Source organism: Phoxinus phoxinus (assembly GCF_949152265.1).
Source record: "Phoxinus phoxinus genome assembly, chromosome: 25".
Lineage (NCBI taxonomy): Eukaryota > Metazoa > Chordata > Actinopteri > Cypriniformes > Leuciscidae > Phoxinus > Phoxinus phoxinus.
In genome coordinates, this window is record NC_136900.1 from 14343593 (window position 1) to 14364777 (window position 21185).

Here is a 21185-nt window from a genome sequence, read left to right on the forward strand (position 1 = left end):
TACTGTTAGCAATAACACACCGAGACAATCCATTTACAAATAGGATTTAATTTTATGGATTCCACAGAACAGTTATGATCATTCAAAAAAACAAAACAATGTACAGTGATAACAGATGAAATAGGCACAACTTGTGATCTTGCAGGATCGGTTCGCAAATATTTTTTGCAGACACAAATGGTCACCACCTTTCAAAATGGCCGTACCAAGCAAAATATCTTCACGCACAGTGAGAAACTGTTCTACAGAACACCATTTCTGCAGATTATTCAATTAAGACTGCTCATTTTGTGAATATTGCATATTAGGTAAGCGCATGCTGTGAGGATGTGCCATTTTGAAAGGACTGGTGAAGATGGGTCCATTTTAGGCCTTAGCTTAATAAAACCTTTCCTTTTTTTTGTATCAGGAAAACAAAAAATGAGCAAGCACAAACTTTTCACTACCAGGCAGCAGTATTCCTCAGCACCATTTATACAGGCCTTTCTGTCATTATGACAGTGTTGCATCCTCTCCTTATATATATATTTCAGGTGCCAGAATAATATATACTTTAAGATCTTTCCATTTTGTATAGTTATAAATAGGATATCTAATATAATATGTAAAAAGAAAATAAAATTATTTGGTTTTCACAGCTACATATGCCAGGGATTCTGAGATTGAACCAGAATGCAAAAAGGCCCAGACTATGCTCTGTTTAACAGAGCAACATATGGGAATCTAAGCACACATAAACATTGAATACGAGAACCAAAAAGAAAAAGCATTCACAGAAGTAAGCATGGATGCTGTATTGTATTTGTGAGACTTTGAAGTGCGCAGATAAACGGCAGTCAGTACCCAATTTAACCTAGAACTTGAAATTGTGGCATTGGGCCGTAAACACAGGAAAACAATGAAAAAGTTGCTCTGTGCACAACTTTACCATTGTTTTTCAATGTAAAAGTGCTAGACGGATGTTGTTAACCATTGCACTTGCGTCTTGCATATGACATGTCTACACCGGATGCAACCATTGTCAGCTAGAAGCAGTCCATACTGGATGCGACAAAGCAACCATTGCAAATCGATCTGTCCTTCATATCAGAAGTAGTGCGAACGCATGGAGTACGTCAGAAATAGAACGGGGCATCAGTTTACTGTCGCGACGCATCCACTGTAGACAGCATCACTGATTATAAGTTCTATTTGCTTTTTCGCATCACGTTGTACTGCGGTGTGGACACGGCATTTACAAACATGGCCTCAAGTTGTCAGCTTTTTAAAAATGCGTCTCTAGACCTTGCGCTTTTTGTTCCACTGACCTGTCTCTCACATTTTTAAGAGGAAATACGAACGTTCGTGTTTGACCTTTACGCTCGCATCTCACGTCTTTTGCGTTCTCTAAAAAAGCGCCATTTTTTAAATTCCACTGACATTTTTTACCCTCAAAAACGCGCTCTGTGTGAATTGAAATCAAGTAGCTTTCCGTAGGATTCCTATTGATTTCGACTATGAAAATTCGCTAAACAACGGTAATTGTGACTGCACTTTAATGCTCTTGATCAGGGATTCATAACCTTGGGTTCAAAGAGTTGCTAATACGATGTGGGAAATGTTGGAAAGTGGTCTTAACCTGTGGTGCAAAGCGGGTCAGGGACACCAGATGGACAAACTGGGCTGAATTCAATTACATGGCTCACATCCGTTCTGAGTGAAGAAGGACGAGCCCCAGTAAAGCTTTGGTTTCTGAGAAAAACTTGATTTTGGATCCAGTCTAGCTTTGTGATCTCTTTTCTGTCTTGTGTTGTTTCATCCATCATTAATGCATCAAACATTGTGCTTCGAATTAATTCAAATGAAACCAAACTTCGCACTGAAATGATTTTTACAAGTTACATCGAACATTTTTTTAGTAAGGCTTTACACCAGTCAATAATACTCAAGATGTACGAGGTGAAAGTAGTTGCGGTGTGGCCGATATCTGTTTCGATTTTAACATTTGTCTGAAATAGACATCAACATTATATCATTAACATGACACGTTACAAAGAGGATCAAAACCACCATCATGCAACACCTCATATAGTATGTGATAATGCAAAAATACAAATAGACCGGAGGTCATTCGAGGAAGATGTCTTCTGTCGGACAGGAATATTCCATATTTTCTTTGTAGAAATGCTGAAAAGCTTTCCTGTTCAAACAAAGAAAAGCTATTTACATACATATTTATATTGTGTGCAACAAAGTCATATTTTAACAGCATTTTGGAAAGGTTTAGATGTGATTTTAGATCTAGAAACTACAATCTACTATGAGTTTTGTTTTTATTCATGCTTTACTTAGATACAGAATCGAACACAAAAGTGCGTTAGTCCCCCTTTTAGCAGATCGATGTAGATACAATTTATTTTAAAATCTATCTTTTCTGAGAAAATTTATAATTTTATAAAAAAAATTGATAATATGACGTCCCTCCGGCTAATATACAACCTTTAAACAACTAACAACTATCAAATCACGCATTTGTATAGGCTACTACTGTACTGTATGTATCTCTAAATATAGTAGTAAGCAAAAAGCAGTATATCAAATAAGTGGGATATGTCTCAAATACATAAGTTAGCGCAGCCTTTCTCAAACTTTTTTCAGTCAGGGCACCTTTCAAAAGTGCATAAAATCTCAAGGCACCCCAGTGTAAAATATAATTTAAAACACTGCATAACCCAAATATAAATGCAAAAGTCCTGTTTATTTAGACAGGACAGTAATGAACAGAGCATGATATGAACTATAAATAACAATAACAATAATAACAACAACTTTATAGCAACTTTATAGCACCTTTAAAAACACAGGTTTGCAAAGTAATTCACAAAATAATTAATCAGAGACACAAATGCCATAAAACCGTAAGAGGTGGACCGCCCAATACAAGAACCCAACAACATATCCAGACCAGGAGAACAGGAGAAAATGAAGTGCAGGATGCAGTTAAAATAAAATAAAAAGGGGCAGACATGACAAAAATAAATAAAATCAGATACAATAGGATAAGAAAAAGATGCATGTTAAAAAATGCACCAGAGATAAGCAGGAATGTTTTTCCATATAGTACTTGTTTTCATCAGTGCCATATGCGCATGCACACACACCCACACACACAAACAATAATCCGCAACGAGAGAGGGAGAAAGATCTACATGCGCGCATGCACAAGCCGGGGGTATTATCCCTATTATCAGGGATATTAATAGTATTAATTATTAATTAATTGTTATTATTATAGGTATATCTGACTATACCTACATCCAAAAAAAGAAAATAGGGGAATGATATTACATGCGCTTCATGAGGCGGTCTCTTGCTCTCTCTCCCTCTCTGCCGTGCACGCGCTACGCGGTTTGGAGCACAGACTCTGTCTCGCGGGCGCGCTTGCTCTAGATTCCGGGAGATTTTAACTAATTCGCGGGCATCAGTGAGCCGCTATCAATATGCGGGAGACTCCCGGGAGACTTGGGATGTCTGCATTTGGTGGGAGCGGCGGCGCTGTCCTATAATGTTAGTTGTCACCCTGACATAACAGTGCGTAGAACTTGCCTATAATGTAAATGACTTGTTATTTTATTCGAGCTTTCTATCTATTTGCTAAAAAATAAAGTGAAATAGGCATTCATTAGTAGTAGGCTAAACAGCATGTTGAAATGATGTGCCAAAATGCGTTTTCTATTAGGCTACAATGAAAATATTGTACAGTGGCATCAGATAAGGTCAGGTTTGCCGAAGTGCGTTTAATTTATGCTATTTGTTTATTTTTGTCCCTGTGCGCCGATCGGAGACTGAGTTCACTACTGATATTGTTAGGTAAGAGCTTTCTAGTCTCCTTCCATCGCCCAATCAGCGGATGGCGGGCGGTGCGGTTTTGAAAATTTTTTGATCTGAAAAACTTTGCGGATGAAATAATAGCCCATTCGCGTATCTCTAGGGGGCTAGAGCGACCCCGGTGGGGACGTCATGACAGTTACTGATGTGAGACGGATTTTTATGGTTAGTTTTATATATATATATTTATCTAAAATGAATTTACAATTGTATTAATCCGTTTATGTTTAAAAAGAAGAAGAATGTATTTATGTAAATTAAAATATATTTATATATGAAATGTCAATTTTTTTTTTTTTTTTTTTTTTTTGCCTACGTAATTTTTTGGCGGCACCCCTGACACAGTCAGGGGGCACCCCAGTGTGCCGCGGCACCCACTTTGAGAAAGGCTGAGTTAGCGTTTCAAGAGGAAATAAGTCGAGAAAGAAAATGACTGGAGAACTCACCCTACAGATTCAGCCAGTTTTGTGGTTGTATCATCTGAGAAGAACACGTGACAGGCGAATCTCTGGTATGCTGGATGTTTCGTTATTAGTCCAAAATACCTGAAAGAAACACACAAGAGTATGTGACTCTATTGTCATTGTAGTGTGTTCTCTTGGTTTCCTGTAGGGGGCGGTGTAGCTAGATAAAAATGGGGTTGTATTTACAGCTTTATATAAGTGACCACGAGCTCTCAGTCCCAGATTAGGAATCTTATATTAGTCTTTGCATCTAAACTACCATTCAGATTTTGAAAGAAATTAATACATTTAAGGATGCATTAAAATGACCAATAATGTTACAACAGATTTTTTATTTCAAATAAATGCTGTTCTTTTGTATTTTCTATTCATTAAAGAATCCTGAAAAATGAATTAAATTAAGAACTCCAAGGCACTCGAAATATGTGGAAAAAAAGTTAAAAAGCCTTTATTTAAGGAATGGCTCAAAACATAAAAAATGGTGACAGATCCATATCCTGAAAAATGGTTTACACAAAAATATTGATATTTCAACAGTGATAATGATAAGAGCAGCAAATCTTGAAATCAAAATGAAATCTTGTATGCAAATCAAAGCATAGTATTTCAGAAGGCTCATATGTCAGTGAAGACTGGAGTGATGATACTGAAAATTCAGTTGTGTATATTTTATATTTTAATATGTCACAATATTACTGTTTTTAATGTATTTTTGATTTAAAAAAATCAACCTTGGTGTTCATGAGACTTCTTAAAAAGAATATTGCCAACCCCAAACCTTTGAAAGGTAAGGAACCGAAAATATATTAATTATTTATCAATTCATTCAAATTTATTTCAATTATTTTATTAATTTATTTAAGCCCCAATTCACCCTTATTTTTCTAATAAAAGCCTGATGAGAAAAAACATGCGTTTGTTCATACTCACTTGTTATTCTTTGGATGGCATCCGCAGAAGGAGATGTTTTTCAATTGGAAAAAGTGAAAGCACTTCTCACCCTGTAAAATATGAAAAGAAAGAGGGGTCAAATCAGCAGCAGGGATTGGGAAACATTAGTGTAAGCAGGAAGCACATGATGTCACTGCAGTGTGAGGTCGTCTCAGTGTGTGCGCTTAACTCCAGAAGCCTGCGATTAACATCACTGAGCGCGCTCACAAATTCACTCAGAGGGGCTTAGGGGGCGAGACTCCCCCGCATTCTTAAGACGCTTCATTGCATAACTGTGGAGCCGCAAATGTTGCGTCACAGAGTTCAGTTGAGTGGAAGAGCCTTTTGGTGGCAACATCTAGTCACACTAAGACGCCGTCTCCATGGGGTCAAATGTCAAAGTCCATTTCCAAATCACAAATCTGCAGGTAATATTGAGAGCGCTTCAAACAGTGCCGTGTGGTCCAAGCCTACTATGCTATATCATGACATCATTAATTTTTCAAATATATAATTTTTTTATATATATAATTTGAATATTTAGATTAAACTCTTAATATTTTCTAATATATATTATTATTAAATTAATAAATAATTTACATTTAATATGAATTTATTCAAAGTGTTTCTTCTAATGCAAAACTTCAAAAAGTTTCCTGTCTTTATTAATAATTATTCACAGGTTTAATCAGTTAATATCACTTTTACTAACAAAAGGGATATCCTTAATGACATCATCTTTCAGGAAGTGACATCATTTTGGTAGGACATGAGCAATAGATAAGTATTTGGTAAGTATTTGCAATAGATTTTATGACTTATGTAAGGTTTTGTATAGGATTAGTCAGTGTCGCTCAGTTTAAAATATTCCATCCATGGATAAAATGATAGCAATTGATATCAGAATATTTCAATATCAGATTATTTCATAGATTTAAAAAATATAAAATACTTAAAATATAAGGTTAAAACATAAAAATTAAATTTACCCCTTAAACCCTTTATTGAATTATTTCCATAAATAATAACACAACATATTAATTTTGAAAACTATCTGATAAGGTTCTACATGACAGGAACGTTATTAGTTATTATAGTTATTATGAGGTATACAAACCCTTCCAGAAGTCCGACAGTCATCCTGAACGATGATTTTCACTCCTCTTGTGTTGATTTCCAGAATGCAAGGCGAAGGGCGGCTGAACTGCATTGTTGTTCTTCTGTTTGATGCTATCTGTTGACATAATCAGATTGCGTATGAACATCAGATTACATATGAACAACAACATAACATGAAACTATTATGTAAATATATGGAAATCCAGGGCAGAACTATAATACAGAAATTAATTAGTATACCTTGTGCATGGCGGCACAAAGCACATCGTTCCCTTTGTGATACGGCACTTGAACAGAACCAAGGAATTTCACCCAGAACTTGTCCATCCAGTCACTTTTGACCTCTGAATAAATCACAGCGAACAGACATTATTGCACGATGTACACAAATTAAAATACTCAAAATGCCATAGCCAAGCCAAGGTTTACCTTTAACAAGTTCATCCTTTGTCACCTTGACGGCGTAGAATGCAGGAAAGATGCCTCTGGATCCAGTGCGCATGTTGTAGCCCTCGCACCACAGATCCTCGGCCTGCAACTCCACCAGTAAGGGGTCATCCGCCTCCAACTCCAACTCATCATCATGGCGAGGAATAAACCTGTGAACGAGCCACAATTAGGAATGCTCAGGTCAAATGTGGTATGATTAGGAGATCTACAAAAAAATTGAGTTTAGGGAACCACGCATGACTTTGTACAAAATATACATTTGTATGCATAGATCTGTCCTATTACTCATGTTATGTTTTTCTTGTGTGCTGTCATCTTGTTTTGCTGTAGTTAGTTTGTGGGTGAATTTCACTACAAATCAAAATAAACCTGTTTTTAGTACAATTACTTTGCATTGTGATATTTTCATGACAAAATTATACTTAAAATAATAACAACAATAGTAAAACAAATACAGTAAGGAAACAGTAATATAAAGCATATTATTAGGCTTTTTTACTTTTTACTATTATTACTTAAGTTCTGTACAATTAAAAGTAATTACTGCATACATAAATGCAGTACATGACTTGATGCATGTATTCATCTCTCAACTTAAATATTATACAATTTCTTATAATAAAATGACGAAAATTAAAAAACACTAATGGTCTTCAAAAAATATGCTTCAATATCCCTTTTAAGTCACTTTTTTGTTGTGCTTTTTAAATGAGTGCATCTCAGGCTTTGATTGAATATTTACCTGAACACTGCTCTGTGGCTCTGTTCTCTTTCCTCTCCATTAATAACACAGGAGAAGAATCCAAAATCAGCCCCTAAGTGGGAGAACAAACATTCATTGTCACTAGAACAACATAGAAAAGAGACATTTCGGCATGTAGTGCTTGCTGAATTTCATAGTCTTGCTCCTGGCTTGTGAAAGGCGGGTCTGATATTAGCAAACCTGTTAATGAGATAAATCTTTGCAATTCTTGTATTATGTATTATGGAAGGGGTGCCACAAGGTTCAACCCTTGGACCGTTGCCATTCTTGCTAGGCTTTTCCACACCACACTTGCATTTTTTGGTAAAACCACTCCACATAGTCATTTATTCTTTCTGAATTACATGACATGTTCAACCCTTCTACAGGACAGGTTATGACATAAAGCCGTCATCTGCTGGGAGTGTGTGGTCTTTAGAGCAAATTATTGTAACATATTTGAAGGAATAATAGAGAAGCTTCAAAAACTTGGGCACTATTCAATGCCAATGCCATTACAAAGCTGGGAAGAGCCGGGATATTATTTTTTAAATAAAATGAGTTTTGTTTGGCTGAAAGAAGAAAGTCATATACAGCCAGGAATGGCTTGAGTGTGAGTAAATAATGGGATAATTAAAATTTGTAGGTTAACTATTACTTTAAGATCTGTGCACATTTGCAACAAACCCCCAAGTGAAAACCTTTTTTTTTAAAGAACATACTACTCACCAGAGAAACGTGACCGTCCATTCACGAAGACATTCTTGAACTTGCGGGAACGGGGCATGTCTGAGGTGGTGTCTGTGGTGGAGTCCGCAGAAAAACAGGAAGTGTCCCTCCTCATGCTCGTCGCTCCCGACTCTTCCTCCTCTTCGTCCGCATCCTGATCCTCCTCATCATCGTCGATGGCAGACTCGTAGACTGTATTGTCACTGTCACTTTCGTATCCTTTGTAGCAATCCTTGATGCTCACTAGCTCGAGCTTAGCATGCTCATCCACCACCAGGGTGTACTTGACCGAGTCATACGTCAGTCCCGAAGCATCCGTGCTGACCGTCTTTAAGGTTCCCTTGTCCTCCTTCGCCACTTTGGGCTTGCGGGTTTCAGCCCACCGACTAGCATCCCCCGGGTCGCTGAGGCTGACAGTCCGGCATGGGGGTGTGGGTGGATACACCTCATCCTCCTCGCTAATGGAGGGGTTCGGACAACCCGCCGATGGGTAGTTGTGAAGGGGAGGAATCTCCGTGTCCGAACTAATGGACATGCGATTGCTGTCGCTGCTCTGGGACAGAAACGGTCGCTCCTGCTCCCCGTTAACCGGGGTGAGGTGGATCTCCTCAGTGGCATTTCCTTCGGAAATGCGATAGTCCTTGTTTTTGTCGACCGACTGGTCACACGTATCTTCATTCTCCACAGGATACTGCACTTGTTCCCGATAGCCATTGACGGTGTGATACCGGGCTTTTTCCTTGCAAATGATCGGGATGTCAAGGACACCCTCAATGAGGGTCACTTCGGTGGATTTTTCCCTCATGACTGCCTGTGTGAGGGGCGCCACCACTTTGGGGTTGTTCAACTTGTCCTGCTGCTTGGTGCGAACGGCTGAGGCTTTATTCGTGGAGGAGGCAGGGCCTCGTGGTTTGGTGTCAGCCCTGGCCTGAACTTTGTCCCCATCGGTCTGGCTAACCTGCTCAGGTTTGGCCGCCGAATCTCCTGTTTCACACACAGAAGATTATACATTAGGCAATAAGCCTAATGGAGGAAAACATTTGAAGGGGATTATGAAAAATGTTAGTTAATGCCTCATAAACACAAAACTCAGCACAGGAAGTAATGAATCCTGATCATTTTTAAACCAGTATAGAAATTCTGTTTCATTATAGTTAATCAACTGAAGAAATGCAGTGCACCAAGAAATACGACGTCACAACAATTTTCAAATATACAAACCTAAAAGAAAATAATGAATGAATGAAACCATGAGACTAAAGTAGCGACAGATCTTTTCTTCTGTATTATGACGTACATTCGAGTGAAACGAATTATCAAAAAGAAGAAAATGTAGGGCGGGTCTTTGTTCAATCCATTGCTTGTTGATTGGATGGAGGCAGATCTGAATGAGAGCTTGCAGTTGGTTGTAAAAAAAAGGGCGGGGTTTAAGCAGACTATATGACTGGAGAAGTCCATCATACATCATCAGAGATACAGTAAGTGTGTTGTTTCACTGGAAGACTTAGTTATGGTCCTCCAAAAATAAAGAAACATGCACGGATGAATTGTTCACGATAAGATAATAAAAAGTTTACACTTTTTGTACATAGTAAAAGCATGACAATTGGGACACTCCTTAATGGATTACACTGGGTCAGGAGAAAGTATTTTATCATAGACGACATTTAAACACATTTTTTCATACTTCTAGCTAGAGTCAGACACAAGTGACATCCGATGAACTCTCTGGGTAAGTAGATTGACGAAAATCCCATTAAGTTAATTACAGCGAGTAAACACATTTTCATTCCATGGAAGCGAATACTACAAAAACACCCACAATTATGAGACATATATTGTATTCCTTTCATTTATCTCATAGTAATTCCTCTAATGCATAGAAATGAGTTTGAAAAATGACTTCTTTGGAAAAAATATAAGTCTCAGCAATTCATCAGACGTGTTCATTTGTGTGGTACGTGTGGCCATTACTCACCCTTAATGTGTGGTGATGAAGAACGGGTTTTCTTTTCTTTCCTTCGTTCTTTCTCACCAAAGGAATTGTTATTTATTGTGTCCTGCAAATAAAATGGAGAAGAATAATGAGGGATGGATTTTTCAAAATACAAAGTGCTGACACTGACAGGGTCAGATCAATATTGCTGAGATTAATCCTTACAAAAATAAATATGATAACCACATTTTTTTGACACTACCATGAAGATAATTTATACATCCTCTACAGAACCTTAAAATAACAAATAAATAGGTCAAATAAAAATGTAATCCTTTTAAAAATATAATAATGTCATTGCATAAGATAACAAAATATCAAAGCAAGTGGAATGTATTTTAAATAATGGCAGCAATTTATTAATTAATAAATAAAATGAATTTATTTTTCACACTAAATCACAGAGACAGGCATGTGTATATCTCTCCATCCTGGATCAATTATTGATTTTTGTCAGCATTACTACTTGCCACTATATTTTAGGTGCTTTTCTATCATATAGTGAAACCAGAAAGTGTATTTGAGTACGATCCATAAAGCAAGTGATTTACAGGAAGTGGAGCCCGACAGATTGATTAACCGCACTTTCTTATCGCTGACTCACCAATTGACCACACTGCTATAATGCACCTTTAACACTGACATTCCTATGTTGCCATAGCAATGCGCCCATCGACGATGCAGAATTGGCATGCGTGAGAGAGTGTCAGTGTGTGCGTAAGTGTGGGGGTAGGTAGATAGAAACACACACTAGTGTTCGTGACGGAGGAGGAAGACACAGATGGCTGAAATGAGGTTCTTATCCAGTGAATCTAAAAACGGTATCAGGAAAGAAACCAGATGGGAGAAACTCTATCCTGACAGTATATTGCGATCTAGTTTAATAATCAAAGCCTGTCTCGATATATTACTGTGGGTCTACTAATATCAGAGTAGAATTAAGCAATATTAATAAACATATGACATTTAAATCTGAGACATATATATAGTATAGTATAGTATAGTATAGTGTATATATATATATATATAGGCCTATATATATACTATATTTATACATAGCCTACACTAGTGGACAAAAGTGATGTCTGGAGTGTATATTTGTTTTCAATGACACTACAAGTCCAATTAAACTATCAAAATATGAGGAAATTGTATATATATATTTGAAATATTTTGAATATGAGTGAAGAACAAAACACTTAACTTGGTCTGACAAAGTTATTTGGCAAAAAAAAAGGCAAACAACAGCTACATGTTTTATTTTACTATGCAAAAAAAGCATTAAAAGCAAAAGGAAAAAGCATACACTGACTACAACATAATAAGTTATTAATATTTTGTTGGTTATCTCTTGTTTTTGCATGTTCATAAACTCTTTGTATGACAGCCTTGCCCAAAAATGTGACATGTTTCCTTGCATTCTCTCAAATAAAACAACTGTAACCAAGCACTTGAACAAATTTCTTAAACAAATTAAACCAATTTTTAATAATATTGAAAGCTGAAATATTGATGACTCATCCTGCACTACATTGTTTCGTCCAATCAGATGCTTTCTAAATTAAGTCTTGAAATAGTCAAAAAGGGCGGTATGTTTTAATACTTTTCCACAAAATTCAAAGAGATATATTAATAAATATAAATAAAACATACTGTTTTCCTTTGTCAATAACGTGAGACTGTCAAAATCTACATGAGCCTAATTAGTTTCTTAATGCACATTCCTGGTGTTATTATGGACAAATCATTGATGCACATTATTCCAAGTAAAAAAAATGCATATATCTTTACAATCCTCTGCTTCTAAAACAACTTTACATTTTGGCTGACATCACAGCCCCTCCAAACTATGCAATGACTGTTAACAATTCAATAATCTCCTGATAAAATCAAGTCTTGTCCAACATTTTGAATTGTTGAATATCCCATTTCGCTCATAAATGTGTTATATTACAGAAGTAATAGGTAGTCAATAGCGCTTCACATCTATTCAAAGGGTTTCAGCCAACATCCAGCCCTCTAGCGTTCTAGCTGAAATATTTTCGTCACAATGTAGATATTTTTAGAGTAGACTTTTTCACAGTTTTACTTGTATTACCCAATAACTGTGTAAAAGCTCTTTGCTAATTCCTCAAATGCCCTTTGAGCCCCGCGGCTGTGCCAATGCTGCAGACGTGGAGAGATCCAACAAGCCAAGATTACGAGATTAAAGACAGGGAAGCACATTTACAGTCATCCACCATCTTCTCTAGTTGTAAAACAGTCTGCAGTCACTGGCAACACTTACATGTCAACCTCACAACCAGGGATGGAAATTAACTTTTTTGTCCACCTGCCACTGTGGCTGGTGGATTCCAAAATCTACCAGCCACTCAAAGTTTTTACCAGCCACTTTCTTGTTTTTAACCGACAATGTGTAACTGCATGTGAAAATGAATACTACAAGATCTACAATACTTAAGCCGTTTATTCCATAGGGTAAAATCTCAAGATGTGCCTCCTCTAAGGCCACATTTACACATAGCCGGGTATTTAGAGAAACGAATATTTCCCCCCCTCCGTTTTCAATAATAACATCGTGCACACAACCATCATAAATACGCCGTCGAGCGCCATCATAACTATGCCAAACCTAATAGGCGGCAGTGTAGCGAGAAGGATAAAGGCATGCAAGCCAATCAGAATCCTCAGAATCGACAAGAGAGAACCTAAAACCCCCTTTCTCCCAGTTGACACGACAACATATAACTGGCGTTTTCAGAAATCTCCACTTTGGCCGGAGTTTTTAGAAACAATCGTTTTCTGGGATAAAAACGGCGTTTTCGTGTAAATGACAGGCCAAAATGCAGAGAAATATCTGCGTTTTCCCATCGTTTAAACGGGGCCTAAAAGTGTCAGGGTGAAACCGCATGCTACTTTTATTTACCCGCCACGGTGGCTGGTAGGTGAAGCGAGTTTACCAGCCACAACACAAAATCACCAGCATTTGGCTGGTGGCTGGTGCTAATTTCCATCCCTGCTCACAACCATAAATCATATATCTTACAAGTGGGCTTTTGCAATTCTTAATAACAAACATTAGTTTAATATGTCCGGTGTTTTAGACATTCAGGACATTGGACTTTAGCCAGCACTAATGCTATAAGATGGTAAATATATTGTTATGCAATAACTGCAGACCAAACAGATTAAACTGCATTGTGTTTAATGTGCATTTTCAGCTCAGTGCAGGTTAATGGGTTAGCTTAGCATTCATTTACTCACCCTCATGTCATTTTTTGCATGATTTCAGAATATTTTGTTCAGCAAAATATTGTGATCTGAAATTTGGATTGACATGAGGGTGAGTAAATAATGACAGAATGTTAATTTATCTTAATCTAGAATCTTTATAATCATATGCTTTATTTATAATACTCTGGACAACATTAGAAACTACAGCAAGCAGATTAACTCAACACTATTTGGAAACAGAGACAAGGTCAATTTGAGTTCAGTAAGTCTGGGTTGGAAGTCTTTTCAGGAGATAGCAGTGCTGCGCCATTACTTAAATCATTTAGTTCCCTTTGCCTCATTACCCACAATGCACTTCAAAATAGAGAGAGAGAGAGAGAAAGGATGGCTGCTAATGATTTACTTTAAAAAGGTAAAAGGTTAGATCAGTGTTATTTTAGTATTATATTATCTATACTTTGGACCCTTTTTAATTTCCATTGTTCTCAGATGCAGAAGTCATCATAGTTGGGTAAACTTCTACAGAGGTCAACAGGAGACGACAGCAAATATAAACAATATAAATGTGTATATTCAATTTCTAAAAAAATGAAAATATTAAAAAGAATTGCAATGTTGATAACTGTGGAAAAGTGTCATAACAGTCTGTGAAAAGGGTCCATTATAGTATTTATAAATTTTTTACATTGATTCTTTTAAAATAAAACTTAATTTCAGTGAAATAACTTAATTTTAGCGCTTGGGAAATGTAATGGAGATTGAGGCTATTTTTACCCAACTAAAATTCTGATATCATCATATTTTTGCTACAGTTCCCAAGTGCGCATAATAAAAACCAACAAGATTTTCGCAAAATGTCAGATCAGTGTGTTAAATTTATATTGGGGCATGTTGTCACACCAGTTTCCTGGACAACAACAGTAGAAATGTTCACTATATTTTATAAAACTAAGAAATACACTAACCCTAAAATGTCAATCTATTACAATTTACATTACACATATCACAAGACTTTAAAAAACAGGGCCACATATGACATCCAAAAAAAACGTTTTTTACTCCCTCCTTGTAATATTTTGCTCAAATCGCCCCATTAACGTGCCGCCCCCTGCTGTTTGACCCTCACAGGTCAACAGTAATGATCCACTCACGCTCTTTCTTGTCGGATTGCATTACGCATGGAGGGCGGACAGCAGTGATTCATAGCAGGTGGGCCGAGCGGGAGCTCACAAACAGGAAACGTCATCAGCATCAGCATCAGCGGCCGGGAATATCAAAGAAAACCAAACGCTACGTGCCAACCATTTGCATATACACTGAAAATACACCCCATCCCTCCAGGGGAATGGCTCGAGATGACATTATCGCTCGAAAAAAGCATCACTCTTACTGTAAAACAATTTCTAATCCCTGTCAATCTGCCTCGGACGCAAATCACAAGACCAAAGGCCGCTGCCCAAACTGTCCGTCTCACCTGAGTCCTTGGCACTTGAGGGAAAAGATTCAGGGTGGTGGGTCTCTTGGGCCGGTAGGTATCCATGGCGACGGCAGGGATGAAATCCTTTAGCTGAGGCTGAGTGACAGGCAGCCCTGCGCCCTGCTCTTCCTTGTGGTTGTCATCGACGGCATCAACCGGCCGCCTCTCGTCCTCCTCTTCCTCCTCTTCTTCCTGGATTCCTCCCTCTGCATCAATCAGGTCCAAGTGGAGCATCTCCGTCTGCAGCTCCACCACCCCCCTCCTCCGGCCGCTCCTCGGCGTGCCATTGGTCGGCTGGGTCATGTGATCCTGGGAAGAGCAGGCAGCAGAGCTTTAGAGTCAAGAGCAAAGGAGCTGCAGTCAGAGGCAGCCGGCCAATCAGAGTGCGGTGATGACATCAGCCTGTGGCTCCCTTCCTGGCTGCTGTAAGGAAAGCTAATTCAATCCCAGAGAACAATGAGGCGTGTCACACGACATAGCAAAATAAACACACCCAGAAATGAGAATTTATAACATGTTCATTACACTAAACTGCCTCATTGCCTATGAATGCAGCAAAAACACTTACGTTAAGATGCTAATTATTGTATAAAAAGATTGTGGAATCATAAATCAGGGATTTTTAGTTTAAGTGATTAGATGATTTCCATGGTCAGATCAGATGTGAATGGACAGAGAGAATTTAGACCATGTTCAATAACGCTAATCTATCGTATTGTCTTTAAACACAGCATTTATTAGCATTGTTATGATGCTAATTATCACATATAAAACCTTCTGAAATCATAAATGAGGGATTTTTTGTTGACATTAAGCGATTAGACGATATCCATGGTCAGATGTGGTTGCCTTTGACACAGAGAGAATTTATAATATGTTCAATAACGCTACATTTCCTTGTCTTTAAACGCAGCCTTAGCATAAACATTAATGTCATGATGCTAACTACTGCATTAAAAAAGCTTGTGCAAAGATAAATAAGCATTTTTTGTTTAAGTTTAAGTGGTTATGATCATATCCATGATAAACAGTCAGATGTGATTGGCTTTGACAGAGAATTTATAACATTATGCTAAAAACTGAGTTATTGTCTTTAAACAGCTTTTCTTAGCACAAACACTTATGCTATATCGTCAATTGTTGCATAAAAAAGGTTGTGAAACTCTAAATAAGGGACTTTTGTTTAGGTTTAAGTGGTTGGATGAAGATATCCATGATAAACAGTGATTGGGTTTGACATCTCCCCTCAGTGTTACTGTCTAATGCTAATTGACTGCTATGCTAATTGGTTCTGAACACAACAGCCTCTTGTGACCTTATACTCACTCATACTCATATGAATACTGAGATCTGGACACACATTCGGGCCGCAATACATGGAAACTAATGCTGTGCCGTTGACCTAGAAATCTATTTTTGCTGTGGGGTAAACTGCTCGCCAAGCTCTGTACCTTCAAATGATTCCTCATTCAGCTCGAGACCGCATGACTGTGTCTCATGGAAAGATAAGTGACTGTTTGGTTTTAGGGTGGAGAGATATAAACCACACATACACGTTTTACTTTGCGGTGGGGACTGCCCTGTTGACGTCTACTGTTTTTGAATTAAGATAACTGTGATTACTATAGTCTAGTCACTAGTAACTCATACTCTTTAGTTACACAGACAATCTTTGACTTTTTAATTAAGCAAAGGGGTTAGATCATGCAAAAGTGAGTTTTGGTCATCATTTACTCACCCTTATGTCTTTTCAAACCTGTAAGACTGCTTTTTTTACAGAACACAAAAGGAGATATTCTGCTGACCAACCTGCTCTTTTTAAACACTGAAAGCTAATGGTAACTAATGTCTGCCTAACACCTTCTTTTGTTTTCAACATATTAATACAGCTAGTAATACAAGATACAGTTTTAAAACGACATGAGGGTGAACAAATAAAAAAAAATTGGATTAACTTTTTTAAAGGTAATATTTGTGCATCCAGTGTGTCATCCTTATGTAAAATACTTAAAGAGTTGAATAAATAAAATCACATCAGCTAATTAAACCAGTGATATATCAGTTATCTATTTGAAAATGTATATGATGGTTTAAAAAAAAGGATCCTATGTATTAGCCTACCATTACATTTATTGTGGCCCATTTAGGCTAGTGTAATTTCAGATGAAATGGGTAAATAGGGCTGGGTTTTGACACAAATTTCAGATTGGATTCGATATTCACAGGCTTGTGATTAGATTAGATTCTGATTTCGATTTGATTCAATAGATTAATGTATCATGTAGGCTACATTAACATTGAATATTCTCAAGGGGAAAAAATAGAAGAAAAGCAGTTGATAGCCTAGGTTAATATTTACTGATGTGTATATGTGGCAAAAAGGAAGTCTTTATAATAATGTTATATTAATAGTTGGCATAACTTTTTAATGCCTATTAAGTTTCTACTCGTTTTTGAAATACCACATTTAAATGGTGTCTGTCATAAAAACATGACGGATTTATTCAATTTATTCAACATATATTAAATATTGAAGAACGGTTAAAAATATGCAATATAATGCTCCTCTCTTGTTTATTTGTCTAGCCTATGTAGCCTAGGAGCTCATGGATATTGAATTTCTTTTCTGAGGTGTGAAAATGTTTACAAGCTATTTTTTGACGTCTTGAAACACAGATTGAGGGATTACATGAGACACAAGTATTTCGGTAAATTGCAGGCCCTACTATATCTTTCGACATACCTTCTGATGTTCATCCATGTTTATTTTGTGCTGTAAAATAGTAACGTTAGCAGAAGAGATTAGCCTATCAGTTCCCGTGCTGAACTTGAGACGATACACCGATCTGTCACTCAACATAAAAGAGCGCCAAAATCGTTTGAATTTAGTAATCAAATTTGAAAGCTGATAACTTTTCATGTCAAAAGCAACAAAGCACAAAGCTTATTGCGCTGTATTGGATGGGCATGGCTACAGTTTTGTCAAAATGAAAATCGATTAAAATCGGGAAATCGCTCAACCCAATAGGCTGCTGTTAAACTTAATTTCAAACAGTTATTGAATTTGCAGTGATATACAAATATTTGTCTTAATGCAGGCACAGTCTAAAGTTAAGTGCCATTCATGATTCCTGAACTAGTCTTATAGGCTACTAGTGAGCTGTAAGAAGATTAACTTCAGACTTCTTCAGCAGATGTTGTTGAACCTTTACAAGTGGTGCTTTGGCACACCTCCAAAAACCAGTAAACCTGACTCTACAAACTATGTAGCCTACGTTATATAAATGTATATATAAATACATAAAATATTAAGCCTAACTTCAATGTGAAATAAAAAGTAAATAAATTAGTTTAAAAAACGCATTTAAAATGTAAATTGCTAAAATTACATATAGTTTAAATAAATATATTACATAAATTAAAGAAAAAAAGTATTATGTTGATAAATATAAATAACCTAAATAAATTATATTAATATGTAGGCTATATGGTTTTCCCTAAAATGCCAGCTGAAAACAGACTATTTGAGGGTGTACAGACTTACTTTAGGGTCGAGGTCGAGGTGGTTGAGAGTGATTCCGTTCTCATCCGTGATTTCTGTTACTTCTGACAGGTCATCATCCTCGTATTCATTCAGACTGATGTCATGCGTTAACCTGAAAAGTGGCAGCACGCACCCACATACACAGTGACACACAATACGTCATTCCTCCACGAGACTATTGCTAGACAATCACGAGAGGGCAGGGCTCACCAGATGATCTGATAACTTCAGGAATACTGCAGTGCTATATACACACACACAAACATGGTCTTCATGTTTTATGGGGACTTCCCATAGATATGTAATGGTTTGTATACTGTAAACTGTATATTCTATCCCCCACACTAACCCTACCCCTAATACATTTTTACATTTTCAAAACACTTAATTTAGTATGATTTATAAGCTGATTTCCTCATGGTATTGTGACATTTGGTCCCCATAACATAGGTAGGGAATACCAGGAACACACACACACACACACACACACACACACACACACACACACACACACACACACTGTATATAGCCTATATATTCAGAATTATAAAAGTTATGCATATACGGAAATCTGTTGTAAGAAAGCACAAGCAAAAACACATTTCTGCTGTTTGTTTTAACACATCGTATGAACTTCCTTGAGCAATAACAGTTACATTCTTATTCAGCCTAATGTTTAGAAAGCAGCTGTTGTTAAGTGTCCTTACCTCAGTCTGCAAGCAGAATCTTTTAGCCATTTATTGATAAATGAAGCTTTAAAAAGCATTCAGACATACTAACTTCTCAGCACTTCATTTTTATGTACCTGCAATTGTGCAGCCGCCCACATTTCATGATAGATAACAAGATGAACAAGATAATTGTTCATGATAACAACAAATTCAGTCAAGCGAAAAAACCTAGTAGAACTATTAATGTTATTTTGCACACCACAGTTGAGTTATATTGATGTTGTACCATGCAAAACACTCAAAGCAAGCCTAATTTAAGGTTAGAAATATTAAGCACGCATATTAAACATTTATTGTCCTGCATGCACAGCAAACTAACATTCTGGCCCATTTCTGAGCAGACAGGCTGATCCAAGGTCAGTTAAGTGCAGCGTAAAAGGCCCCATCACTACTGTACCATTTCTCCCACTGTTCCTCCATCCAGCTGTCCCCATCCTCTCTGGAGTCCATGGCCAGGCTGAGCACCATCTGCGGGGCAGGGCGGGGTGCCACTGGACCCTTCAAGGGGGAAATCGATGGAGCCGACAATTATGCCACTTTCTTTCTCAAGCTTCCGTCCAGCACTCCACATAGAAACGTCTTCAGCGAGGGTCCTCAGGGGGGGTTACATCAGCCACGGGAAGCTGTAGTGCCCGTCCTCACATCCCCTGGAAAACATCCTACTGCACACCCCTGACACTCCTTGCTCTGCTCTGCGTGTGTCCTTCAATGGAGCCATTAAAGTCAGTGGCGGATAACCGAGAGAGAGAGAGAGAGAGAGAGAGAGAGAGAGAGAGAGAGAGGGAGGGAGAGAGAGGCGTAGTCTCCTCTAAAAGGGTCTGCCACCCCAGTGATTGATGGTCCAGATCAATGCGGCTCAAGTTGCCACCTCCACACAAGAGCAGGCCGACAGCGGCACTGGAGATGCATGCTGGGAATCGATGGCATTGATAACAGATGAAAATATCTGGAAGGCTGTCTGTGATATATATTGTATGATTAAAGTTCATTAGTAACTCCTCCTAAACCCTGTTAATTAGATCTAGATCTTCATGGTTTCATTAATAGAACAGCAAGGACGTTATTGATGGATCAAACATGCGTCCCTTTATTTTACATTGTGCGGCGGGGCAAACGAAGATTACACGTGTTATTGACTTGCAGGAGATCCGTTTCATTGCGGGATTTGACAGAAGACGGAGGACGAAGAAAGAAAGAGGCAGCGATAAGAGTCTCTCTGTGTGGTCATTATGATGTATAAGAGTACATTAGCTGACCTGGACAGGAGCTGAGAGCTCTTCCTTCATTAGCACAGCTCCCACGGGACGCCATTCACATCAGCTCCATATTGCATTACTACAATACTAGACTGAGATAAACACCAGCACACAGCTGGACGCTGCTCGGTTCACTCAGATGTCCACCGATGAGGCATGTTTGAATAACAATAAGAAAAATCACAGATATTCACAGAAAATAATAATAATAAAACTACTATACTGGTGATGTATGTGACTTTAGTTTAATGTAAAGGTTGTGACCTTTTAAAAAAAAGCAACAAAACTAAAACACACAAAAAAAAAACTAAGTAGAAAAACAAACCAAAACAAAGAAACAAAACACACATACACACAAAAAACGACCATAAAACAGGACAGCAAAACAGAACAAAACTAAGAAATCAAATCAAAACAATGAAACTAAGCCAAGAAAAAACAAACAAAAATTAAGATAATTCAAATAACAAATAAAATATTTAAAAACAAAATGAGATACAAAATAGAACTGAATACTAATATATATAATATAATAATAATATACATTATATATATATATATATATATATATATATAAACTAACCACTAAAATATATTAAAAAATATATTGTTGGAAAGAAAGATTTGCACCGGGCAGTCATCAGAG

At 37.4% G+C, this 21185-nt stretch overlaps 1 protein-coding gene across 1 annotated transcript; it reads right to left on the bottom strand.

Moving 5' to 3' along the window:
* Positions 1–30: 30 nt before the first annotated feature.
* On the bottom strand, positions 31–20093 carry mapk8ip1a (mitogen-activated protein kinase 8 interacting protein 1a). The gene is made up of 12 exons (XM_079604567.1): positions 19681–20093; positions 18553–18664; positions 15006–15317; positions 10280–10361; positions 8302–9285; positions 7573–7645; positions 6810–6979; positions 6621–6724; positions 6379–6495; positions 5262–5332; positions 4314–4412; positions 31–2179 (listed from the first exon to the last, which is right to left on the bottom strand). Exons 1-12 carry the CDS (start codon positions 19749–19751, stop codon positions 2107–2109), a joined length of 2268 nt encoding a protein of 755 aa, XP_079460693.1. The 5' UTR covers positions 19752–20093; the 3' UTR covers positions 31–2106.
* Positions 20094–21185: the final 1092 nt, after the last annotated feature.

Coding starts and splice junctions, on each gene's coding strand:
- mapk8ip1a (XM_079604567.1), bottom strand. CDS start 19,751: ATGGTGCTCAGCCTGGCCATGGACTCCAGAGAGGATGGGGACAGCTGG. Junction 6,725..6,809: donor AAAGGATGAACTTGTTAAAG/GTAAACCTTGGC, acceptor TGATTTATTCAG/AGGTCAAAAGTGACTGGATG. Junction 4,413..5,261: donor TGCCATCCAAAGAATAACAA/GTGAGTATGAAC, acceptor TGTTTCTTTCAG/GTATTTTGGACTAATAACGA.